The following is a 27,771-nucleotide window of genomic DNA, read 5'->3' as shown; positions in this document are numbered from 1 at the left end:
CCATGGCATGGGTAATTTGCACATCTGTGAAGGCACTATTAATGCTGAAAGGTACATACAGGATTTGGAGCAACATATGCTACCATCCAAGCAACGACATTTTCAGGGACGTCCCTGCTTATTTCAGCAAGACAATGCCAAGCCATTTTCTGCATGTGTTACAACAGCATGGCTTCATAGTAAAAGTGTGTGGGTACTAGATTAACCTGCCTGCAGTCCAGACCTGTCTCCCATTGAAAATGTGTGGCGCATTTTGAACCGCAAAATACAGCAATGGAGACCCTGGACTGTTGAGCATCTGAAGTTGTACATCAAGCAAGAATGGGAAAGAATTCCATCTACAAAGCTTCAACAATTAGTTTCCTGAGTTCCCAAACGCTTATTGAGTGCTGTTAAAAGGAAAGGTAAAAGGAATGTGTTTCAGGCCTCAAATTAAAAATGAGTGAGTATTTGCAAAAAAAAAAAAAAAACAGGTTTATCCATTGGAACAATAAATACTTTGTCTTTGTAGTGTATTCAACTAAATATAGGTTGAAAAGGCAATGCTTTGCAATGTGTTCATATTCTTATCGTATTCTGTTTGTACTATAGTATATAGTATATATTTTTTTGGGTTGTATATAGAACAATTTTCTTTAAAAAACTCTTAAAAGAACTCTTTAAAGAACTCTTGAAGAACCATCATTTTTAACTAGGACCACAAACTGGACATCAGCTATTTCATACTAATTATTCTGAGGTGATCTAAATGTGCACTTATTAAAATTTTCTGTTCAAGGCAGTTGATTTGCTTTTTTCCTATTGAGCTACCAATAACGTGGCATGAAGAGAAGTCAGCTATGGAGCTTGATTTGAATTAAAATCAAGCTGTCTCAAATAGATATATTAGTTGAACTGAAATTGTGTGAATTTACAGAAACTTCACAAAACTATTTGGAAAAATTAAGAATACTGTGAACCAAGGAATTGTATTCATATTAAAATGGAATGAAGTTGGTTGAGCTAAGCGATGTAGTAGAACACAATGTACATTAAGTTACATCAACTACACAAATGCCTGAACAAGTGAATTCCAGTGTTATTAAAATGTAATGAAATTGGTTAAATTAATTGACTTAAGTTGAACATGATGGTCTCCTTAGAACTTTAAGTAAACTTAGAAAGGCAACATTACTAAAGTTAATTTGTTGTGTGAACAGATTTTCTTCCTATGAAATAAAATTCTTCATTGCTTCATTATGTAGTTAAATATATATTGAATAGGACACTAATAAATTTGGGCACAACTTAGGGGATCTGGTCGTTACAACTTCCATAAACTTCTCAATACACTTTATTCTGGAACTCCTGCACCTAAGATAAAATATCTGAAGACTGAAGAGTGAAAAATGTATAGCATTTTTTATGAGCAGTGATAAAGATGGTCTCTCTTCAAAATATCTGTGGGGTGGCTCAATGGCAATTTATTTGTTTATGACCACAGTTGATTATTGATTCTTTTTTTAAAGAAGACCAATGTATTGAACTCCTGGATAAAGCGCTCCACAAATACTGTACAGTATGTAGATAAAGAGACAGCTTTATGAATCCTATTGGCAGTAGGTGGCATTTTTTGTTTTCATTTTCGATTTGTCAGTGAAAACGCCTACAGAGCTGAAAAGGAAATCTAAAACCTTTTCATTTGTTGCTCCAGGGTGTGTTCCCACCTTGTGCCCAATGATTTTGGGTAGGCTCTGATGAAGATTAAGGCCAAATAATATATAGCATCCAACAGTTTTAAAATAGCTGAAGATGCATGTCTGTAAACCACATCACAATTATCCAGCACTGACAGCAGTGCTGCTTAAAAAATCATTTTTCTTGTGTGTGTGTGAACACATGATTTATTTTGATATAGGAAGCCACATTTTTTGTTTACGTGTTGTTTAAAGGTACATTCATCATCTAGCCATATGCCAAAGTACTTATATTCACTATTTCTTTCCATGCCAGATCCCTTCAGGGTTGTGATTTTAAAAGTGTTCAAATCTATCATAGGTGATCTGGAGAACAGCAATAATTTAGTTTCTCAGGATTTAAAACCAGTTTGTGTTTTAAAAAGGCAGAGTGTACAGCATTAGAAGAGTACTGCAGTTCATCAACAGAGGTATTAATGTGGTCAGCTGCACAATATAAGATAGTGTCATCAGCAAATAGATGTATTTTGCACTGAACAATGGAGGTGCCAATATTATTTATATAAAGGTTAAAAAGTGTTGGTATAAGAATAGACCCTTGAGGAACACCATTAGTAATTTGTAACAGTTCTAATTTCTTTGTCCCGGGACCACACATTGCTGTCTATTGAATAAGTGATTGCTGAACCAGTCAGTTAAAAAAGTAAAGAATGATCAACTCTTTCAAAAGCTTTAGAGAGATCATTAAGAATGGCTGCATAGTGTGTCTTTCTATCAAGAGCAGTTAGAAGATCATCTAGAATGAGTGTGGTAGCTGAAATTTTGTTGTGCTTCTTTCTAAATCCAGACCAATATTCTGACAAGACTGAGTTTACACAAAGAAAAGTTTTCAGTTGATCAGTCACCAAAGATTCTTGTCCAAAATGATTAAGATCTAGAACATCACCTCCTTTGTCGAGTGGAGTTACTTGTACTGTTAAGATGACTTGTGTTTAGATAATGTGTTAAGATGACTGGAGAGGCAAGCTTTAGGAAGAAGGGGTCAAGCATCGGTAGAAGACGTCACATAAAATGAAAAAAAATTGAGGGATAACAGCAATGTCAACAAACATCTCTCCACACTATGTCAGGAACTGTTGCGCGTTAGAAATGAAAGAGAAAGAAAACTAACACAGGTGTTATTAAAAGCATGCGTGAGACAGAAGTTTCATGTATTTACACAGAGCTAAGCCAACAGCTGTCACGGGTCCTCCAGGCAAACTAGCTTGATTTCTAAGAACTCTTAAAAGGTATGTAAAAGTTAGGAACTATATATATATATATATATATAGTCTTTAATTGTTAGTGACAGAGTCTGAATACAGAGATTGCAGTGCTTCAGTGGTTAGCAAATTAAAATAATGGTGACCATTTACAGTTAAACCTTCAAATTATGTTTAGTGCGTGGCATGGTAGGATCTTTTCATTGCCAAACAGCTCTCGGGCCATGGAGAACTGTATTCAAGTCTAAACTTGGGTTACTACCTGTCCAGCTAAAATAAAGCTCTCTTTAGGATTTCTTGTAAACCTTGTTGGTACCTGTTTATTGCATGTTAATTAATTGGGTTGTAAAATGTCATTAATAATAATTTGTGTCACAGAGATAGAAAAGGCAAGAGTGACCTCTTTTTTGGCTAATACTGCAAGTGTCATATAACTTACAGAAAATGTCAAGATAAAGTATAAGCTAATACCCGAGTATGTGAGTTTAGTCATTTGACATGTTAAAGTAAAAAGCTAGAACTGTGGTTTAACAGTATATATGGATGTAGTTTCACTATATGGCAAACAACAGGTCACTGTTGCCCTTTCTCTCTCTGTATTATTAATGAGTTTTAGTGAATTAACAACATATTTAATAACCATTAATAAACAAATTTTAAATTGTTTATTAACCTTTGTAAGCATAGTCTTATTCTAAAATGGTACCCATTATTTAAATTTTCATTGAGGTTATGTAATATGTCACAGATGTCATTAAAGGCTGTCTTTTATTAAAGTGTCATAATATTAACTACACAGGCACTGGTATATTTGTGGTTTTATGCTTTTGCTGGGTGTGTAGAGTTTGATATATTCTTGTGTCCTTCTGCAACAACTGGGGTTGCACCAGGGCACACTGGTGCCAGTCCCAACCCTGCTAATATTCAAAACAACCTTATTGTTCACTACCCTTCTTCTTTGGTATGATGTATCAAGTTCAGGGTAAGACATCAAGAAGACCTTTAGAGAAATAACATTTTGTGGACATAAAGCAACCAACATGGCAATTTCTGCATTTGCTATTTAATAACACTGTAGAAAAGACATGGTTAAAGGTTTTGGAGACTATACAATGGAATATCCAATGAATTCTAAATACCTTATTTTATAGCTATGTTCATTTTATATTCACAGCATCGATTCCAGAAAAATGTTATCAGTTGATTTTAAATATCTGTTAGGATGACAGTAATGACCTTACTATGAGATGATTTGTGTTCAATAACACTGCCCACTGAGCCAGTACATCATTGTTTGCAATGATGCAGGTGTTTGTCTTTGTATTCCTGACAAAACTGAGTAATTGTGGTCAATAAAAATTGGTTTTAAAAATTGTCATTTGGGACAATAATTATTACAAAAGAACAAGCATATAGAGTTGTTGTACACTCATATCATGCTTTAATGAATTGCAAAAGAGTCTGTCTTACTGAAATTTTAACCAGCTAAATTAAAACACCTTCATCCAAAGCACACATATTGTTTTAATATTAAATTAATTCCTCATAAATTGTACGATTTTATAAGTCATGCAATATATTTATTAGTTCAATGTATTTTATGTTTCACATATACATTTATTCACTGAAGATATTGTTATTTTTTAATCTAGAAAAAATAACATCTGACCAGAGATGACCAAATATTTGCCAATAAATGTATTGCCAATAAATTGCAGTGAAAACAAAATGTTCAGCCTGTGTCTAAACAGTAGTCTTCATTATTTTTGCATCTTGTTCAGCATCAGGTGGAAAATGCCTCGTTGCAAGAATTCCTTTTGGCATTTTTTGGACAAGAATGGACTCTGCCCTAAGTGTGAAAAAAAGTGAGTTAAATGGTCAAAAATTTAACAAAATTACCTCATCACAAGTTCAGAGGAGTTCAAAGACAGCTGATGAAAAATAAGTTTTAAGTGGAACAAATCCCACAGTGTGATTCCACAAATAGGACAATGGCAAACTGACAGACATTTTGCCTACAGCTTTTATTCTAACATTCTGATCAGCATTCCAAATAATCTTTTACCCAAACCCAAACACTGGTAACCCCTTTTTTAAAAGCCCTTCTTCACCTGTATATTCATAATTTTTCCAAACAAAACATAGCTCTTGTTTACAGAGGCCCTGGATATGATTAAAAATAAGTTTAAAGTGCATTCTTGAAATTAAGTTCCACACTACTGGAACTGTTTAACTTCCAGGTATGCTGTCAATGTTTAGGTTTTGTTTGGTCTGTGCATGCATCCCTTTGCACATGCTTCTGTCAACTTGTATATTTTGCCCTGCAAGCATGACAAAGTTGATGAGCAGATATGAGTTTTTAGAGGTATGAATGGGAAATGTATTGTAAAGATTTTATCATGTTACTCAGATATATGTAATATAGAGTCCCTTCTATTTTACCTTAAACAAATTATCTCCCTCAGGGCATATGATGCTAACTTAGCACCTGCACAAACAACCACCAGTTTTACCAGTCTGACACACCCAGGTAGGTGCCTAAAGACAGTTAAAATCAATTTGGAAAAATGCCTTTCATATACTATGTAGTGGTTTCCCACAAACAGATTAAGCCTAGTTTTTAAGCCTCATTTTTAATTGTGATATAATCCAGGACTAGTCCTAATCCATGTTTGGTAGAGATGCAATGTTTTGATTGGAATGTGCACCTAAAATTACTGCTCATCATGTGTGTCTGCAAAGATTTATATAAATACAATATGACTGATAACCATTTTTAATATATTACAGAATTTCAAAATCCTTGGAGGGAAGTGACTTGGAGGTATGACCATTGATGTTCCATATTCTAAGTTTAATTCATTTACAGCTGCTTTTTTCCAGTAGATGCATACTGTCTCATAACAGAAATTAATGAATTTTCTGGTGTGTCTCTTACTCAGTGATGCCAACAAAAAACAGATTTTGTGCAAACTGAAAAATTTCAAGCTGATGACATCAGAAGTAACTAGTCTAAAAATCCTGCTTCATGGTCCAGTTGGAACAGGAAAGTCCAGTTTCATCAACTCTATCAACACTGCCCTACAAGGCCACCTCTCAACGATTGCATTGGCTAGTTCAACTGCTGGTAAAAGTTTCACGAAGAAGGTAGAACCAAGGATACAAAAATTTATAAAATAATATATATATATATGAGAGAGAGAAATGTATCAAAATGTGTTGTTCTGCATACTTTGTATGCACTCTGTTGCTTCGAGGGTCAGGAACACCACAGAGCAGGTATGATTTGGACAGTTGAACATTCTCACTGCAGCAGTGGCATAGACATGGTGGTGGTGTGTTAATGTGTATTGTGCTGTTATAAGTAGATCAGACACAGCAGTGCTGCTGCAGTTTTTAAACACTGTGTCCACTCACTGTCCACCCTGTAAGACACACCTACTTTGTTGGTCCACCTTGTAGATGTAAAGTCAGAGAGAGTAGCTCATCTGTTACTGGACAGTTTGAGTTGGTCGTCCTGTAGTCTTTTATTAACAGACACAGGACGCTGTTGGCTGAATATCTTTGGTTGGTGGACTATTCCCAGTCCAGCAGTGACACTGAGGGGTTAAAAAACTCAAGCAGCCTTACTGTGTCTGATCCCCTTTTACCAGCACATGCACAAACACACCACTACCACATCAATCACTGCAGGGCTGAGAATGATCATACCTGCTCTGGTCTGGGGTCCTGAATATTAAAGAAAGGGGGCAAACAAAGCATGCAGAGCAACAGATATACTACAGTGTAGTTATATATATATATATATATATATATATATATATATATATATATATATATATATATATATATATATATGTGGTTATAATCTTGAAGTTGAGATGTATATACTATATAATTCTGCATTTCTTTAAGAAGTTATTTCTATGTTTTATGTCTAGTTCACAATTTATAAGCTGAAGAAAGATGGCCCAGGATCTTTCTATCCATTTGTCTTCTCTGATGTAATGGGTCTGGAACAAAGGGTTTCAGATGGTTTGCACACAGAGGACATTATTAGCATATTAGAAGGTCATGTGAAAAATGGTTACATGGTAAGTGTATAAAAAATATTCTCAATAATTTAGCATTCTGTCAGCATAGATTTTTTTTTAAAGTGTACTAATTAAATGCTAAATTCATATACTTCCACACACTGGCCATTTAATGAAAATCTTCTACCATATTAGTAAATAAATACTGAAGTTAATACACAATACAAATCATCTGTCATCATAAGCAATTTATTATCCACCTGCTGTTACACACCACTAGCCGACTGCAATACTCTAAGGAATGTGGTGTTAAACAGCAACCATGTGTTACACCACTGACAAAGGCCTTGAGAATGGCTAACACTTCCTGTGCATAAGCAACATTCTTTATTAAAGGATATGGTTCTATATAGAACCTTGAGTGCTTGAAGAATCTTTTGCATTATTAAAGGGTGAAGCATGAAGGGGTTTTTCAGATTAATAGAGAATGCCCTAAAATTGGTGATAATAGAATGGTCCTAAAATGGAGCCTTGTGGAATTCCAAATCTTGCTTTAGAATAATTGGAAGATAAATCATTCACTTTTACAAAGTTGTAATGTTCCGTTAAGTAAGAATCATGATAGGGATGTCCCTGTAATTCCAACCATGTTTTCTAACCTTTCTAGGAGAATATATTTATGTGACCATCTTTGGTGTTGGTGATACTTTTTGTTAATGGCTATGAACTGGATCGGTATACACTGTTATTTAAGTTTTTGTTTTTCATCATGTACAGATAATTGCCATTAATCATATTTGCTCTTTTTTCCAGGCTGTTGTGTCTGGAACTACAACTTGGCTGAAGTTAGATACTTTTAAAATGTTTCCATTATACCATGTCTGCATAAAAAATAGAGAGCAAACAAAAGAAAATGGCTAATGTAGCCCTATGAACCCTATGTATATAGCTATTAAAGATAAAAATACACAATAAAGAATTATTTAAGCTTTTTAGTTTATATTTGTTGATCTAATGCATTATTATTTGATGTGAAACCTACAAAAACCTTGAAAACCTATAAATAAATAATAGGAATATGTTTTTGCTGATGACTCATAGTTTTCTGCCCAGAGACAGCATGAGATGAGGTCATTTCAGTCAAAACGAAACTGAAAGTAAACGCCGTCTTTCTTGTTCCTTTGCAGCGTCTTTATTTCTGATTATAGCGAATATCATTAGAATCTTTCATGACGAACATGACACACAAATTTTGAAGGAGCACCTTGATTTTTAGGTGGTTTTTCACACTGGATTACTCCCAGAGGCTTCACAGCACCGCGATAAGAGCGCTATTTTTAGAAACGGTAGGATCTGCGCTTTCTAACGGTATACGGAGCTCACAGACGCATTCAGACATTCAAGACTTACAAAGCTGATTATATAAGGTGTGTTTCTTAGGGTTGATCAAGACACTATCTTGTTGTTTTGAAAAAGCTATATGGGTGATTGCCCATTTTAAGTTACATGGATACAGCATGCTGTATAAAAACACTTTGGTTCTTGTTCTTTCAGTTCAACCCTGTTTGTCCAATTACAAAAGAAAGTGAACACTACAACATCAACCCCATGTTGAATGACAGGTTTCACTGCCTTGTGAGTGTTCTGCCTGCAGACACAATCTCCTTAATATCTAATGATGTTATACAGAAGATGAGAACTGTTCGGGAAAAGGCTCGTAATTTGGGTGAGTCTGTACTTTTCTGTGTAGTGAACAGTAAAGGTGTAGGAAAAGGTGAAAATAGAACTTTGCATAACAACCACATTTTGTATGCTGTTTTACAGATATACCACAAGTTGTCATCATACCCATGGTGGATAAAGCATGCCAACAAGTGAGCAATGACATCAAAAAAATCTACACAAGTAGGAAGATCAAAGAGAAGGTTTGTCTTTTTTGGCTTTTAAAAAAACAATAAAAATATTCACTGTCCAATTAAAAAACACGTATCTACATTTTTGTGGATATTTACTTTAAATTAAATCTTTTTACATGGAAAGCATTTGTAAAAATTTTATCATCCAGTTGCAGTACTCTTAAATTATAATCATATAGATGGGAAAAAAGACTCATTAATTTTTTAAAAAAGGATTTTTCCTCATTAAAAAGTTTTATTTTTTAAAAAATATGTTTATGACAAAAGAAACTTTCCAACAATGTTTACATACTTTAATGATGATTTTCTATATTAAGTTTGTTGTGTCTTCACTGTGATAGGTGTTGTCCATAACCAGTTTCAACATGCTTTGTGTCTGTTCTCACTTACAACTCACATAACGTTTTATGTAGTGCTAAAATACCTTTAGAGGGCAGCTATGAGTAATGTTTTTTTTTGTCCTACAGATGCAAGAGTGCAGTAACAAACTGGGCGTCCCAATGAACTGTATCTTCCCTGTAAAGAACTACAGTGAGGAGGTCAACAATGACATTTGTCTGGATGTCTTGATTCTGATGGCAGTAACAAATATCATTATGTTTGCCAATGATTATGTAGAGGATCAGGTTTATGCTGACGATGATGAATAAGGAGATGAGATTTGCAAACATTATACATGAGGCTAGTTTCATTTCAATTCACTGAAAGCTGTAAGCTTAAGAATCAAATTACAGCATCATATTATAATATGCATTACTGGACATACACTGTATGTCTACAAGGTTATAGACACTACTTTTAACCAAATAAAAAAAATCACAGGTTAACGTATAAGCGTACCAAAATGTGAGCATGTGAATGAATGTGTGAGGGTTGTGTGTTGCAGTTTTAGTGTTACAATTTCAAACATTTTTGTGCATAATTTTGGGACAAATTTCAGACAATTTAAGCTTACTTAATATACTAATTTAAGTTTTGTTTCTGAGCACTTTTTTAACACTATTTGAATTTCATAATTTAAGGCTTTTCTACTAATACACATTTTAAATACATTAAAGTAGGTTGCTCTTCTTGCGTTTTACTGTTTTTGTGTTAAAATTGTAAACAATGTATTTTAATAGATAATGTATGATTTTGGGGCAACTTGCTGCAACCTACAAGGTATATAATATATTAAGTTATTTAAGTTTAATATAAGGTAAATTATATGTTTGATTCAGTGCTTTTTTAAACATCTTCAATTACATTTGAATTACATTTGAATGACCATTCTTATTACACTACTAATAGTACTAATGGGTGATAAGTTCTACTCAAATAAACTACTTTATTGTTCTAATCTGGAATAATTATTAATTCTATGCAAATATGCATATGTTTTAAATTACTCTGATGGTTTGCAGAGATGAGGAGAAGGACATAAGTGAGAGTAATTGATTTTATTAAAACAAACAAAACCAAACACAACACGTAATCAGAAACTAAACAAAAGCTGGACACAGAAACCACAGACTAGAAAGCTTGACAAAAACAATCAAAAAACAACGATGTGGAGAGAAGCAAATGCTCACACACACACACACAAGCCCAGACCAAAAAAATAAACAAAAACACAGAACCCAAGATGTTATATAGACACAAGACCACAGACAAGGAACAACTGGGAAAGATAACGAGAGGGCAGGACCACAAAGGAGATGGGAACACTGAAGACAAGGTGGGGCAAAGGCAGAGATATGAGAGATCAAAAAGAAAAATTCAGCCATGTGCAAACAACTAGAAGACTCTGGACAAATAAAAAAGCAGACCAGGAGAGACACAAAACAGGGCAAATATGAAAATTATATAGTTTTGTATACTGATTCATGATAGATGTAGTTATATTTCAGCTAAATCCCAATGACATACTGTGCAAACATTGTGTGGTATGTAAATAAGAACAGAATATTTTGATATTCAAATAATTTAAAAGCAATATTCCAAATGTATTGTTTTTGAAAAATAAACAATGAAAAATTGAATGCTAACTCTTTCAGAAGTAAAGGTAATGAAGGGCTCCCCACCCTATGATAGACTGTTTAGGCATAATAATGAACCAGAGAATCCAGAGAAATCTCTATATGCATGGTACAAGGCCCAAAACCAGTACTGGCTTGCTGTAATCTTTGGGCCCTCAGGTGTCCCAGCATTAAACCCAGACACAATTCTGTAGTTGAAAGTAACCCATACAAACCCCACCACCACATAGGCTATAGGCTAAAGAGGAGGAACATTCAACTTATAAGTGCACAGTTCCAAAGACAGCATCTGTGATGGTATGGGGTGTTAGTGCACTTGTGTAGTACACATGAGTGAATTGCACATCGGTACAGGGACTATTAATGCTGAATAATATACATACACAACAAGCTGCCATACAGACTTGACCTATTCCAGGTAAGACTTTGATTTTTTTTGCAAGAAGTGCTCGTTTAACTGTTTTGAGTGTATGACCAGCACATTTTTAAAAGAAGAAAGAGAACTAAAGAACTGAGGATGGTCCTCTCTGTACCCATTGCCTGGTTATTTCACAGTGAGGTAGTATGAAGGACTTTTATTAATAATTTTGTTGTAATTGAAGTATATTAAAATGAAGTAGAATTTAATGTCTACATAGGCATATGTTATTAAGTGGGTGCAGTACATAGGACGACCCATTGTTCTTAAATTTTTGCCTATACGGGGGTTTTGTCTCTGTGTGAATGGGATGTTGGGTAAGCTTTCCTGGAGGTAGCAAGATAGGATGTCCTTACAAGTTATCTCTTTTTACCAGGACAGGAAATGAAGTAAACAAAAGACATAGTATTCACCATATGTTGACACTGACCAACCTATATAAGCTATACCTGCAGTTAACATGTCAGAAGATATTGGCTAACTTCTCAGCAAGCTGTCCATTGGGGCTTGTTAAGATGCTGTTCTTTTCATTGTAATAAACCTGAATATTTTGCAACGAAAGAATGCTGTCGGTGTAGAGGTCTTTTTCAGCGACACCTTCACAATACTGAAATTAACTACATCATATTCAAGATTGCAGAAAATGCATATGTGATGGAAGTTGGAGAGATGGCTATACTTGTAAGGGACCTGTGCCAATGATGATGATTTTTTATGAACTAATTCTAATTATACCAAGCAAACCCAGTAATGATAATCTTTGTATGTCCCTGGTCAGTCAATGCTCCCTAGGATACTCCTCTGGATTTCTGTTGACCCTTGTTGGTCTTATTTCCATGTTGGTCTTCATGGGGTCTGTATCTTATAGCCAAAAAGCACAGGTTTAGTGTGTGTTTCAAGGATATAAATTAAAGGGGATATATTTTACCCCATTTCCACCTGTTAACAAATTCTGGGGTCTGAAAGAAACATATGTGCCATAATCTGGCCAAAATACCACAAAAATAAAACAACACTGTTCTCCCCATGTATAAACAGCCCTGTTCAAAATGACTTGTTTCAGGACAGTATTTGTTTATACATATGTCATCCCTGTCCAATAAAAGCATACAGTATACACAGCAAATTCGCCAGTGTTAAATCAACACATTTACAGTGTTACACACTAATAGTGTTGATTTAACACTGGAGAATTTGCTGTGTATGTCAATTTCTGAGGATTAAATAAACATAGCACAAAAAGTAAGGAAATGTGAGTTTGGTAGATTATTTCTTTGTTGTAACAATGCTTCTTGGCAATAAATTGTATACATTTGGAAGCCTGTTAATTTCCCTTTTAAATGGTGTCACATTTGTAAGGAACATGCATTTGTGGGATGAGCAATAGAGCTGAGTATGTGGGTTTGTGCCCATGAAAAATTTGCCAAATCCTCTCTACCAATATATGAGAATGAGGCACTATTTATAAATTGGTCATAAAAAGGTGACACATGGTTATCTTTTCTCATTTATCTGAAATACACAGATAATGTGTCACTTATTACACAATTTGGCCCACATTTGACCTGGAATAATGGTGCTGACTCAGGGTGAGTCTGACAGCCTCAACTCAGCCACACGTCCGTATTTTATTGGACATAGGTCCACATTTGTCCTCTTATGGCCCAGATTATCCTGGAACTATGGTGTCAAGTCTGGCTCATGACACCTGGCCCACACAATGTAAGTGCCAAAAGTTAGACAGATTTCGCCCAAATGTATTTCAAATCTGGAATATTACATCATCAGTCTAATCAGGAGCAAATTTTCACAGATGCTCCCTTCTGTTGTTCAACAATCAAAAATACGATATCGTCACTTAGATTTCCAAGGCATAGAAAAAAGGAGGAAATATTTTCTACTTAAAACACATGATTATGAATAACTAATCAGAATGATCCTTTCTGATAAAGAATTTCCTAATAACTCAATACACAAAGGTCCACTAGGTGGTGCAGACGTGACAAAAGTGGTCTAATTTGTGTGAAAATTCTCTCTTGGATGGGGGAGGAGGAGGGAAATTTTTTAACAAGCTGGCATGCCTATAGAGGGGCTTTTCCAAGAAACGTGAACCAATCCTCATAACTGTAAACTTATAATTATTAAGTAAATGTTCAAGATGAAATCCTAACCGAATGTTTAACCAGTCATATAATCATGAAATATTTGTACATTTGATTTGTATCTACCCTACTTTGATTTGATTTTTCTACAGATTAACAGTTACAATGCAGCACCATTCTCATATGTGCACACATCAATGTCAACAACGGCTTTCAGCCTATGCTGGGAAGTGTTAGAAAGTGTTAGCACACGTAACTTACAGAATAATTACTTGTTAAATGAGGCACAAGATTAAAAAAAATTAAAAGTAAAAGGTGTGGCAGTAGATGTATGTGGTTCTTACTGGTCAAATTAAAAAATATTCGTACAGGCAAGTTACAACGTAAATACCTATAAGATGTACAAAATATGTACAGAGTATGCAAAGGTTATTAGAGTAGAGTTAAGTGGATCTTACTGGGTATATTTCAAACATATTCATATTGAAATATTTTTGTTTTTTGAGTCTGTAGTTCAGTGTCCACAGGATGAAGAAAGGTCCAGAATCCTATTACCCATTTGCATTTGCAGATCTGAAAAGAAAAAAAAAATGTTTACATTTGTTGTGTATTGACTGCAGTGACATATTTCGTATTCTCATGTCTTCTATGTGCTGGTTTTGTATTCACTTATCTTGGAAACTTAACTCTATATTTTGTTTAAAAGGTCATTTTTTCCACTTTATTTATTATTTATTATTATTTCAGTTCAATCCCAACTGTCCATTTGACAAATCAGACACATCGTTGCTGTCCATTAAAATGAAAATGTATCTCCATTTTGTGGATTTTTAGTTTACTATATAATATGAATTGAAATGCTCCAAAATTACCTAGAATACAAATTTTTTACACAATGTACAACAGCAGTGAACTTGGACTAAAAGACAAGGTTCACTGTCTGGTGAGCTTTCTGTCAGCAGACAAACTCAATCTCAGCCTTGATAATTATAATAAAAATGAGAATTTGTGCAAAAATGTGTGAAAAATTGATACAACCCCAATTCCAACAAAAGTTGCGATACTGTGTAAAGTGTAAATTAATATTCACAATACAACATAGAACCTATCAGATGTTGGAAGAGAGAAATTTTATGATTTCATCACAAAAGTTGAGACATCATGTAGTATCCCTGTTTTTAATAACAGTTTGTAAAGGTCTGGCAAATGAGAAGACCAATTGCTGGAGTTTTCTCCCATGCTTGTCTGAGTAGGATTGTAGGATCCCAGCTGCTCAACTGTCCTTTTGCCCTATTTTTTCCTTTCCTGATGCACCAACCATTTTCTGTTGGTTAATGGTGTGAATTTAGATCTTCACTGTGTTAGTGCTCTAAGGGCAGCATGGTGTCGCAGCAGGTAGTGTTGCTGTCACACATCTCCAGTCCCGCTCCAGGTCACTGTCTGTGAGGGGTTGGTGTTCTCCCCATGTCCGTGTGGGTTTCTTCAGGGTGCTGCAGTCTCCTCCCACAGTCCAAAAACACGTTGGTGGATTGCAGACTCAAAAGTGTCCGTACGTGAGAGTGTGTGAGTGAATGTGTGTGAGTGTGTCACTCTGTAAAGGACTGGCGCCCCATCCAGGGTGTGTTCCTGCCTTGCACCCAGAGATTCCAGGTAGGCCCCGGACCCACCATGACCCTGAACTGAATAAGCACTTACAGACAATAAATGAATGAATGTGTTAGGGTTAATCTTAAACCAGGTCTGCATAGTTAATTAACTCTCACAGTGTTAGTGTGAACTTTATCACACTGATGGTGTAATTTAAACACCCAAAGGTGAAAAGTCCTCAGGTATCTAATAATAGTATTATGTAGCAGCATTAAATAATACAATTAATTATGAATGTTATTTATAATTTCAGACCATCATGAAAACCTCAACAGTGAATATTCAGTTTTGTATGTTCATTTATACTATTAAGCATATATTAATATTCTTATGCACAAGAATATATAGACAAAGAATATTAGTATTCTTATTAATATTATTATTAAGAATATAGAATATATAAGACAATAAAGCATGTAGTTCAGCTGGTGTTTTAAATATATTGACAATAAATTGAACAAATATAAACATATTATACATATATTTTGCTAACAACTGAGATTAGTCACTTGACATGAAAGCCTCAAGCATATCTATGGGTAATAGGAGTACTTCAGCATCCGCTGTTATCAGTTTCTGTTTTTCACATAAAAAAGTGGTGGCTAAATTCTGTAAATGTAATAAGGGGTAGTTTATTAAAAAGTGGTATAGTACATGGTGATTAGGACTCCTCCCTAATGCCTCCTGCTAAATAAGTCTATCATCATTGGGAGATCGTACCAACAAAGCATCTCTTCCAGGGACTTGAATAGTGTCCTCTCAATGGCCAGGAGAGCTAGGCTGCTTAAACGGCCTTGGCCCATGTGAAGTGTGTCCGCCTGTGAGTGCTGTGCTTTGTATTTCCAGGCCTGGAAATAGTGTCCGATCGCGAGCACCTGGTGGCCAGGCAGCCCACGTAACCCGGCCGGGCTCAGCCCGAAATGGCAACGTGGGAGGATCATGTGGGCTCACCACCCGCAAGATCCAGAGTAGGGGTGCGGTGCAATGACCATCGGACACAGAGCGGGGGCGAAGGGGCCCCTGGCGTCATGGAACTTGTCAGCGGAAACTGGTTCTTGGTACGTGGAACATAACTTCACTGGGGGGGAAACAGCCAGAGCTGGTGCGTGAAGTTGAGAGATACCAGCTAGATATAGTTGGGCACACCTCTACACACAGTGTGGGCTCTGGAACCAAACTGTTCGATGGGGTTGGTCTCTCTCCTACTCAAGAGTTGCACAGGGTGAGAGACGCCGGGAGGGTGTGGGGATACTCATAAGTCCCTGGCCAGCGGCTGTACAGCTGGAGTTTGTCCCAGTAAACGAGGGGGTCGCCTCAATGTGGCTCCGGCTTCACAGAGGAAAACTTTGACTGTTGTGTGTGCGTATGCTTCAAAGAGCAGCTCAAAGTATTCTGCCTTCTTGGAGGCAGTGAGTGGAGTTCTAGGGGGATTCCATGCACTGACTCTATTGTTTTGCTGGGGGACTTCAATGCTCACGTTGGCAATGACTGGGAAACCTGGAGAGGAGTGATTGGGAGGAACGGCCTGCCTGATCTAAACCTGAGTGGTGTGATGTTTTTGGACTTCTGTGCTAGTCATGGTTTGTCCATAACGAACACCATGTTTGAACATAAGATTGCTCATAAGTGTACTTGGTACCAGAGCACCCTGGGCCAAAGGTCAATGATCGACTTTGTGGTTGTGTCTTCTGACCTGAGGCCATATGTTTTGGACACTCGGATAAAGAGAGGGGCTGAGCTGTTAACCGATCACCATCTGGTGGTGAGTTGGATCCGATGGTGGGAAAAAGTGCCGGACAGACCTGGTAAACCCAAACGTATAGTGAGGGTGTGCTGGGAAAAGCTGGCAAAGGACTCTGTCCGGATGGATTTCAACTCTCACCTCCGAGAGAACTTTTCACATGTTCTGGAGGAGGTAGGGGGAATGGAGTCTGAATGGACACTGTTCTGGACCCCCATCGTGGAAGCAGCTGCATGTAGCTGTGGTCAAAAGCTTGTGCCTGTTATGGTGGCAACCCAAGCACCCGTTGGTGGACACTGGGGGTGAGGGAAGCTGTCAAGCAGAAGGAAGCTTTTCGGGATTGGCTAGCTCAGGGAATTTCCGATTCTGTGGATGGGTACCGGCAGGCAAAAAAGCTGCAGCTGTGGCAGTTGCTGAAGCAAAATCCAGAGCATGGGTGGAGTTTGGAGAGACCATGGAGAACAACTTCTGGGAGAATGATTGCTGGGCGTTGGAAGGAGCACTTTGAGGAACTCTTTAACCCAAGAGACATGACTCCTGTGCAGGAGGTAGGGCCAGAAGTGTCTGGGGGGTCGGATTCCATTTCCTTGGCCAAAGTCACTGAGGTGGTGAAAAAAGCTTCGCATTGGCAAAGACCCAGGAGTGGATGAGATTCTCCCAGAGTTACTGAAGGCACTCTATACTGTGGGGCTGTCTTGGATGACACGCCTATACAATATTGCATGGACCTCGGGAATGGTGCCTTTGGATTGGCAAACTGGGGTGGTGGTTCCTATTTTCAAAAAAGGGGACTGGAGAAACTGTACCAATTATCGTGGCATTACACTGCTCAGCTTCCCGGGGAAAGTATATACCAAGGTGCAGGAAAGGAGAATCTGTCCGATAGTTGAACCTAGGATTTTGGAGGAACAATTCAGATTTTGCTCCGGGAGTATGGGCACCAGGGTCGCTCCGGCGAGCTGTACGGTCCTTGTACTCTGAGAGTTTGAGTTGTGTTCGCATCTTTGGTAGTAAGTCAAACTTGTTCAGTGTGGGAATTGGACTCCGTCAGGGCTATGCCTTATCTCCACTCCTGTTCCTGATATTTATGGACAGGGTGGCAAGGCATAGCCTGTGACGGGAGGGCTTCTGTCGAGGAGCTCAGGAGGTGGCATCTCTGCTTTTTACGGACGATGTTGTTCTTCTGGCTTCTTCGCACAGAGGCCTCCAGTGTTCACATGAGCAGTTTGCAGCCGAGTCTGAAGCAGTCGGTATGCGAATCAGCACCTCCAATCTGAGGCCATGGTTATCTCCCAGAAACAGATGGCATGCTCCCTTCAGGTAAGGGGTGGGGACCTGCCCCAAGTGAAGGAGTTCAAGTATCTCGGGTTTTTGTTCACAAGTGATGGGAAGAGGGATAGTGAGATTGACCATAGGTTAGGTGCAGCGTCTGCAGTAATGCGGTCACTGTACCGCACCGTTGTGAGAGAGCTGACCCATAAAGCAAAGCTGTCAATTTACTGGTCAGTCTACATCTCCACTCTCATCTATGGTCATGAGTTCTGGGTAATGACCGAAAGATTGGGTAATGAGATTGCGGATACAAGCGGCCGAAAAGAGGTTTCTCAGATGGGTTGCTGGGCGTATTCTCCGTGATCGGGTAAGGAGCTCATATATATATATATATATATATATATATATATATATATATATATATATATATATATATACACACACTAACAACAGGGTTTTCTTCCATTAGACATCGTTAATTAGAACAGCAAATTCAGATTAAAAAATACTTTGGCTACAATTTCATTAAAAAATGTTTTAGGTATTTCACATTAAATTTTACCCAGTACCTACGTGTCTGCTCATATTTAACTCAAAATGTCTCATGTTTGTCCTTCCTGTCTTACTTGCTTGAAGATGTTGTCTTGTGCTTCAAGACAAACTGAAAACATGCTTCTTTTGAACTACATTTACATGCAAACATGACATGACAAGGCTTGTTTTGACATAAGACATGATAAGTGTTCACAAAGGTGTTTGAACAGACGTCAAAGCTGATAACATTTCTCTTTTTAATCCCTGAGTTGCAGTCACATGATTTCTTTGTTCTGGGTCTAATATTGTGAGGTTTTGATCATTGTTATTTTATACAAATGAAAATGTGGTAACAAGTCTTTTAGAACATTTGTCTCTATAGCCTTTATTGTCTCATTGCCAGTTTTGTAAGAATGTTTATAGAACATAGTACTTATACTTCCAATACATAAGTATATTTGGAGGCAAATACTTCTGTACTTTTATAAATAAAGATGCTACAAAAGCTTTTTGAGTGATGCCATAGAAGAACCACTTTTGGTTCCCTAAAGAACCATGCTTTTTAAAGAGATGTGTGAGTCTGTGGAATCTTGATGCAACATATGAATATAGGTATATCTAGGTATATCTAAGATCTCTTGAATACTTAGAGTAATTGTTTGGTTCCTTCAAGAGGATCATTATTATATGACCATCAGAGGATAATTTTACTTTCTAATTATCACTTATTATGACATAATGTGTTCAGTGTAAGAAAAGATCTAACTCAGCTCTTGTATAATTATGGGAGCGTACACTATTAACATTTCACCCATAGCAGGGTTCTCCTGTTCTCCTGTCAACTGATTTACAGACACCCACTGGTTGACAATGGAAAGCATGACCCTCACTGCTGTGTAGAATGTATTAAATCATGCATAGAAGTCATCCAGTGGTTTCTAAACCATAGGTCATCGGTGATTTTGTGATGAGTTTTTCTCTTGTAGCCAGAGAGCAGTATTGTGATGCTTTCGCAATAAAAGTGAAAGAGAAAGTAAACCACCACATATTGGTTTCACAAGCATTAAAAGAATTCAAGTTGTTGATGGTTCATTTAATTATACAGAGCTAAGCCTCCAGCTGGCATCAGCTGTACAGACGGACAAGCTTGATTTCTAAGAAAACTAGGAGGTAAGTTGAAGTATGGCAAATTTTAGTTTTTTTTTTTTTTTTTTTTTTTTAATTTTCAGATTAAGAGAGGTTTATTTTGTTGTTTGAATTTGTAATTAGAGTTATGTAGAGATTGTGGATGTTATTTTATCTCAGCAAGTAAAGAGCATGTTGACCATTTATAAAATACTCAATATTATTTTTTGTTTAGTTGGTGGCACAGAATCCAGATAGAGACTGTCAGTGCCATAGAGCTCTAGTGCCATGGAGACCTGGGTTTAAGCCTAAGCTTGAGACACTGCCTGTCCAGCTAACAAAATGCTGTCTTTAAGAGTTTGTTTAAACATTATTTAAAAATGCATGGGCTTTAATTTGTATTGTTTAAAAAAAAAAAAAAAAAAAAAAACAGACCCAATAACCTTATCGTCGTTGTAGGGTTTTTAATGATACCAAATCTGTTTTCCTCGGGTGCATTATACAATTAGCTTACTTTAATTTTGTTTCAGCATTCCAAAGCCATACATGCTGAATCAAATATAAATAGTTTATTTACATTACATTAATAATTACATTTTTACAATTTATTATTAAAATATATTAAATTACCTTATATTCCCCCTTCTTATGGGGATATATACTGTGCTCATGCACACTGAAAGTGATAAAATCTCTCAGTGTCACCCGTGCAGCAGGGTATATGTCACTGGTAGGCGTGTCCAGCAACAAGCACTGTATTTTGGGTATAATGTAATTTATCAAAAAAGATAAAGCTCTACTTAAAACATTCAAAGCAAATATTAATTACACTTTCATTTGTAATAAACAACAAAGCACACTGTATACTTAAACTTTAAACAAATCTGTATGCAGTAATTATGGGTCTCTCCATTTTCAGAAAGGACGAAATCTTTTTGCTAAATTTAACATCTGCATTCAATATTTTATGATACATGTATTATAAATAATAATTTATTATAAATAATAATATATATAACCAATCATAACCTATTCTACAGCATTTTATTTAGGCCGCTGTAATTATAAAAGTACACTGTGATCTTTACAGGACACCGGGGTATAGCTTGACTGTCCTTTATGTTTTATAATATCTCATTTTACCAACAAAACATCAGTGCCATGTTGGCTCAGACAGGGCAGAGAATAGAAAACAGCAGCATTTTCGCTCAGAGACACAAGTCATAATTTGCAAACACAAACCATTTGTGACCGAAGCTTTATACGTCCCTGCACGCCAAACCATCGACCCACTGTGGATACAGCATGACGCAGCTATAGTAAATTAAATGTGATAACTGAAACAGCCATGATATGTCACAATCGACTTGGAGATCAACCTGTGGATCGTGATCGACTGGTTAGTTACTGTCACTACCAGATTTACTCTGCTGCCCGATATGGACTGTGCAGTGTTAGAAATTTAGAAGAAAGAATCAGGAGGCAGTTTTGGTATTGACTAGGGGACCTGCATATGCTTCAGCTACTAATGTGTGACCGTCACTGTAAGGAAGAAACACAATATCATAGAAGTATTGCGTATAAAAAAAACCCCAAAAAGCTCATATGTATATTCCACAATGAACCATAAAATGTATATTCCCACTGAAAGAAGACCCTGGAATTTTACCCTGGTCTATTGGTAATAGCATCCGATAGTCCCACCTGTCTGTCCATAGTCTTTGGAAGGTTTTAGTAGCAGGTTAGCAGTCTTCCTCATGGTTGACAGCTGATGATAGTTGATGAGCCCTTATGTTCGCATTCACTCCTCACCAGGCCCAAGCACCCCACAATAACTTGGCAAAAATCTCCCTCTGTATAAACAAAAATATAAAAAATTATTACAGTAGGAGTAAACGCACCTGAATATCTCCAAAGCTTAGTGAAAGGCATGGCACCACAAGCATGTCCACTAATATGTTAACATTACAATGTTAGCAATGACATGGTAGCATTAGCATGTTAGCTTTTACATTTTAGCATGATGCATCTTGTTGAGAAGTCTATCCACAAAGCCCAACAATATACACGTAGTTCCACATTAACTCAGTTTTACTACATAACACCAGTACTTACAGATGGCATTAAACCAAGTGGTTTCCTTCCAGGGAGATCCAGCACAGAAGACAGTGTATTCATCAAACACTCTCTCTTCTTACTGACTGGCCTAACTGAATATGAAGCCAAAGCATAAGTGAAAGACCTGGAGGCCCCTAGTGTTATGGAGGATAAAGACATCTGGAAGCAAACTCATGTACCCAGATTGGTTACACACCCTCCCCTCTTAATAGTTGATACAGCCTGATGACAGTAACACTTTTGATTCTCTACATGGATGATGTCAACCTGACCCCAATCAATGATTGTAGTACTTGGCCTTGTTGGCTTGGGCCTTGTCTACATTGTCCCTGACTTGACAGAACAAGTTTTGCTGCATTTGCACTACCTTGCTAGCTTCGTGATCTGGGCTAAGAGGTTGATTTAACAAAATCTCTAGTGGCCCTTTAAGTTTCCTTCCCAAAGCTACTTTAGGTAAACCCAGTGCTTTCCTGCCAGGCTGGATTGATTGCAAAGTGGAATTCTAGAATACATTAATCACACAAACAATGCTTATCTTTGGCATATGAGGCAATTGTGGCAGTGTTCTGTTGACATTCACTTGACGTTCACTGGAAAGAACCAAGGTTGCAAGAATCAGGAATAGAACCGGTTCAGGAACCGGAGTTCATTTTGTGGAAAAGCACTATGGTCGACAGCAACAAATCAGTGTTCTGATTGCTTAAACAAACCTCGCGATCTGATTGGTCCAGCTAAAGCTTTCCTATTGGTCCATCAATTGGCTGATTTTTTCCACCTCATTCAAAAACTCCCACTGTCACATTTGGAACCTTAAAAAGGTTTGCTCTTACACATTTTAAGCCGTTTGAGAAGGTACTGATTCACACATTTACGACACTTGATTTACAAATGCAAATCTTTTTTTTACATATTTGTGATTTTAAGTTATTATTATTGTTGTTGTTGTTTTAAATTTGTGCATTCCAATACATTTGTGGATTTTAGTTTTACGTGTCTGTAGTTCCTCAAACGCAGTTACAAAGTCTGTTACATTTGTGAGTATTGTTTTAGAAACTCAAATTATTTTTGACCCATTTTTGACACCATACATGTCACACTGGACTCCACTCTCCCTGCTTTCTATTAGCTTATGAATTGTCCCACCAGAAAGAACAGAACTATCGACCAGGTGTATGCAAAGATGCAGAACGCATACAGGGCAACCCCATTACCGCTGCTGGGGAAGTGTCAAGGACCTCCTCAATCAAAAGAAGAGGGCATTCAGAGACTTGACAGAGTTTAAGCATGCACAGGGGAAACGCAAGATTCAACTTAGAGGCCAAGGAGTACCACAAGAAGAAAATAAAACAGAGGCTGCAGGAAAACAGCATGAAGGAGGTTTGGGATGCAAAGAAAAAACTCACAGGCTGCAAAAAGGACAGCGGCAGGTCAGCAGACGGGTGTGGACAAAACAAACCAGTTTTATAACAGGTTTGATTGTTCTGTTACTGATAAGAACACTTCTTATCTTGTCCTCCTGCAGCAGTTATCACCTCCACCAGAACCCCTGTAAGATCAGCTATCACCTTGACCTCCAACACTATCATTGTCACAATCAGCTGGAATAAACATACACTCCCACAGTCCTCCCACATTCACTGCAGACCAGGTCAGGAGAGAGCTTAAAGAGAGCGTATCCTAGTGTTAGGGAGGATAAAGATATCTGTAAGCAAACCTTTTGGTTGCAATCTAACATAATATTATCTAAAGTTTGGAGACTGTAGGTTCAGGTTTTGAAGTTTCTTCATGTGCATGCAGAAACCCTTGGGCACAGCTTGGTCATCAGTTTGTAAACCGTTTCTTCTATGGCAAGTTCGCACTGTACCTGGGACACTCCTATGGAAGCAAATCTGTCTCATCAGATTTTGAAATATTACCACCCTTGAATTTGTAGCACTGAATTTTGCTGCTTTTGAATTTAAGTCTTCAGATTTCCACCTCTGAATATTTTGATTTTCAATTATGCATCTGAATATAATTGCTCTTGAATTGAACTCATGAATTTTCAAGAACACGTTTTCACTGTTATTATTCAAGGTTAATACATTCAGATAAAATAATTCAAGCTAAAAAAAAATCAAACAATGTATTTTGAAGTTGCTCAGATTTGATTCAGGCAGAATTCAGATGCCAAAACATGAGTGAAAAATTTCAGAGTACACATTCGGGATACAACGGATAAGCAATAGATTGTGTCTCCAATCGAACCAACATTCAACCATGATGCTGAAGTTGGCTGCTTTTTCGCCAGTTTCTTATTAGGATTTTCTTTCACCTGCACTAGTTGCTTTCTGTCTCTGCTAGATGGTGAAATATGAACACAACTTCCGTACCGTGGAAAAACTACATGTTTAGCTTTCTTCCGCAGATATTATCTCTTTATTTTCTAAGTGTTTCAAAAACCTGAAAGTCTCACTAAAGACACAATATAACAGACTATCAATATCCTGAAGATGAAGTTGGTTAAAGTTGCCAATCCACGTCCCAACGTGTGTTTTTGGACCATGGGAGGAAACTGGAGCACACAGAGGAAACCTATGCAACCACACCAAATTCCTCACAGGCATTCACCCAGAGTGGTGTGACTGCGACTCTACCTGCTGCATCACTGTGTTGCCCTAAAGTCAAACTCCTGTTTGTTTATTTAATGTTACTTTTGGAGATAAAACTCTTCTTTCCTTTTGAAAACTGTCTCTTTGCTGCTGTAAGCTACGTGTGTAAAGGTCTACGCATGTGCAGTCCAAATCGGGTCGGTCGCACAAATTAAGTAACTACAGCGACCAGTAAGCTAGATTCTTCTTGTAGCCAAGTAACCACTCGTGAGAATTTTGCTGTAAAGCATTATGTATTTCTTGTGAGAGAAATACATTTTTATGTATTTTTAATATTTTGTCTTTAGACATTATGGTGTAGATATGGTATTTTATACCCAAGAATGTTTAACTTTGTCCAACCAATATTAAAGTCTTAATAATTTTGGCATCTTGTTCAGCTTTAGGTGGGACAATGCATCATTGCAAGAAAAGTATCTGGCATTCATTGGACAAGAATGGACACTGCCCTACGTGTGAAAAGAAGTGAGTTGAATTGTCATTTTTTTTTAAAAAACGCTCAAAAAGCTTACAGGAAAGAGGCACATTTAAATTTAATTAATCTATTAATTCGTCGTCACCTGAAACTCATATCAAGGAATTTATTACTCAACAACAAACAACATAAAACTGCCCTTCCTCATTTTTACATTAACTTTTTTTCAAAGCAGATCATTGATGTTATTAATCTTTTTCTTTGTTGTTAATTCATTACAACTCTATCATCAAGAAATCTCTGTGGAATTTGTGGAAACAAAATGCTTGGACTTGCTGAGTAAAAGTGAGAAAGCAGGCCATCTTTTCTATACAGAGATAATGAAGCCTTTTTTTTCTTGTGAATGCCCATATTCATTTTTTATTTTACTTTTGAGGTATTACTAGGAGTAGGAAGGCTGCACACCTTTCATTTCATAATGTGTGGATCTCTAGTGTAACTGGCTTTGTGACCTGTAATATGTGATGCCATGATTTGACACCAGTGATAAAATTAATAACAAACAAGCAAAGTGCAAGCAGAAAGAATGGCTGAACTCCTGCATTCAGGGATGTCATTGCTGGACCTCCTGTCTCTGTAGACAAGCCAGTTCCTCGCACAATGTATGACCTGTGCCAGCTCTTACTGCCCTTAACCCTCTGGAGTCGGTGGTCCCACTGGTGGGATATAACAGAAAATCTACCAGCAATCTGTGTGTCACATGGTGGTGTGTAGGGGAGGTCAAGGAGCAATGAACAGGGAGGAGGTTATCGCAGGAGACTTTAAATAAACACAAAAAGAGAACTAAACAAAGAGACAAGGGAACTAGACAAAGACTACTAAACTCACTATGCAAAACAAATTTAACTCATAGAACAAAAACAATACAAAGACCTCAAAACAAAAGCAAAGAACACTAAACAAGGCTAGACACTAAACAGAAACTAAACAAAACTAAGACTAATACTAAACAAGGCTAAACACAGAAACTAAACAAGAACAAAACAGAACAGGCTAAACACTTAACAAAACAGAGGCTAAACTATAAACAACAAGGCTAAACACAAAGGCTAGGACATTAAACACAAGGGCTAAACACTAAATAGGTATAGATCTGAAGGGGCAAGACACTAAACCATAAGAAATATTAAACAAGGCTACACAAGAAGGCTAAACAGCAGAACACCAAAACTTAGCAAGACTCTTAAGCATAGCCATGACCCACAAACATACATACAACCACAATGACCCACAAACAGGAAACACTGACATGGACTATAAAAAGACTACACAAACAAGAAACACCTGGGACAGATAACGAGGGGGCAGGAACACAAAGGAGGCACAAGAGGGAGGAGCGAAGGCAGAGACAAGGAAGACAGGAATAAAACAAAGAGCCATGTGTTTATACATACATGACTGTAATATGATATGATGAATGTGTATTAATTCATAATAAGAAATTTGACTTTCTGAGAGTTTTATTTAAAATACCCAAACTTTAGCTCATCTCGGAGACATCCCCTCCTTGCACAAGCAGATGGAAGGTGAGATAAACCTCCAGAGCCTGCTCATAAACCCTTCTCCACGAACCTCTTTTATGACCCAAGAATCTTTAAGAGAGACACTCCTGAGGATCACTTTAGCCTTAATTAAACCTTAACCTTAATTCCCATTGGTTTAAAACAATTTGAAGTTACATATGTGCACAACTGTTTGAAATTAGTTCCATTTGGACAATCAAAATGGGTGGGATTAATTTAGATGTGTTTAAAGTCATTTTTGTTTTGTATGAATGTATGTAGAACCAAGGTAGCCACATACTATGTGTGTAGTTGGTTAATAATTATGTAGAACATGGTTGTCTTAATGATATTACTTTGTGTTAACATCTAATCTTTTATATTGCAAAAGTATGATTCAAAATTTTGGAGATTCATTATAAGGAGATGGTCTTCAAGCTTTTGTCTTGTCAAGGGTCATAAATTGTATGTGATGTCTCTACTAAGGTACAGGAAGCAGCCAATCAGGAGCAAGAGAGGCACCAATCTTATCCAATTGGTATTAAAGGCGGGTCTTCTAAACTCTTGTTAAAAGCCTGTGGTGCCAAATGCTCTTTCCTTCTTCCCCTTCTTCTCTAAAACCTTCCGCTGCTCAACTGTCACTTTAAGGCTCCAGACACTTGGGGCGTTTTCTCTTTTAGCCTTTCTCAAGGCTAAAGAGGAAAATAACTCAGCTTTTGAAGTGACTCTGCAGGCGTCAGACTCATGGCTTTATTAAACAGTCTTGGGCCCCTAAAGTGTGGTCCAGATAGAGAACTTTAGTAAACAGGGCTGTAGAATGACCTTCTGAGATGAGGAGAGACCTGCCCAGGAGAGACCGGCAGGGACTGTCTCTCACAAGGCAGCGGATCAGCGATGATGGACAATCCCCACAGAGAACTTCAGACTGCCACCAGCCGATTGAAATGTCGCTGTGTCTGAAAGTCTCGAGAGAAAAGGAACCCCCCGTGGCTGCAAACCACGCTGCCTGCATCTGCAATTCTCCAGGAAGTCGCGCCGGAAAGCCCCGCACATCGACATACTCCCAGCTATCTCCAGCTCTCAGGATACGTAACGTCACATTGTCTCATGTCTCTCATGGCTCAGGGTTGGTACTGAAAGCGTGCTGGGATAAACATAGCCTTTTCTAGAATTTAGAGTAATTATCATAGAGAAGTTCCCACATTATTATCACTTCCGATTCAATTTCAGAGTCAAGAACCCACAGCGGGTCAATGAGCATAATTCATTAATAATAGTTA

General features: G+C 37.3%; 1 protein-coding gene and 1 long non-coding RNA gene across 2 annotated transcripts; one reads left to right on the top strand and one right to left on the bottom strand.

Annotated features, from left to right (window-relative positions):
* Positions 1-2,875: 2,875 nt before the first annotated feature.
* LOC136687120 (interferon-induced protein 44-like) lies at positions 2,876-10,104 on the top strand. The gene is made up of 9 exons (XM_066661381.1): positions 2,876-2,965; positions 4,720-4,803; positions 5,404-5,468; positions 5,729-5,762; positions 5,881-6,085; positions 6,880-7,032; positions 8,527-8,698; positions 8,797-8,897; positions 9,356-10,104. Exons 2-9 carry the CDS (start codon positions 4,733-4,735, stop codon positions 9,536-9,538), a joined length of 984 nt encoding a protein of 327 aa, XP_066517478.1. The 5' UTR covers positions 2,876-2,965; positions 4,720-4,732; the 3' UTR covers positions 9,539-10,104.
* A 2,792-nt stretch (positions 10,105-12,896) lies between these two features.
* Positions 12,897-22,047, bottom strand: LOC136687121 (uncharacterized). The gene is made up of 3 exons (XR_010800405.1): positions 21,861-22,047; positions 21,450-21,598; positions 12,897-13,999 (listed from the first exon to the last, which is right to left on the bottom strand). It is a non-coding gene; the product is annotated as an uncharacterized lncRNA (long non-coding RNA).
* Between the last annotated feature and the right edge of the window lie 5,724 nt (positions 22,048-27,771).

This window comes from Hoplias malabaricus, chromosome 2, assembly GCF_029633855.1.
Source record: "Hoplias malabaricus isolate fHopMal1 chromosome 2, fHopMal1.hap1, whole genome shotgun sequence".
Taxonomy (NCBI): Eukaryota; Metazoa; Chordata; class Actinopteri; order Characiformes; family Erythrinidae; genus Hoplias; species Hoplias malabaricus.
This window is presented reverse-complemented; position numbering and strand designations above follow the sequence as displayed.

Bases quoted from the DNA above. Each gene is read 5' to 3' on its own strand.
- LOC136687120 (XM_066661381.1), top strand. From the start codon at position 4,733: ATGCCTCGTTGCAAGAATTCCTTTTGGCATTTTTTGGACAAGAATGGA. The intron at 7,033-8,526 runs GTAAGTGTATAA...TTGTTCTTTCAG, and splicing joins ATGTGAAAAATGGTTACATG to TTCAACCCTGTTTGTCCAAT. The intron at 8,699-8,796 runs GTGAGTCTGTAC...GCTGTTTTACAG, and splicing joins GGAAAAGGCTCGTAATTTGG to ATATACCACAAGTTGTCATC.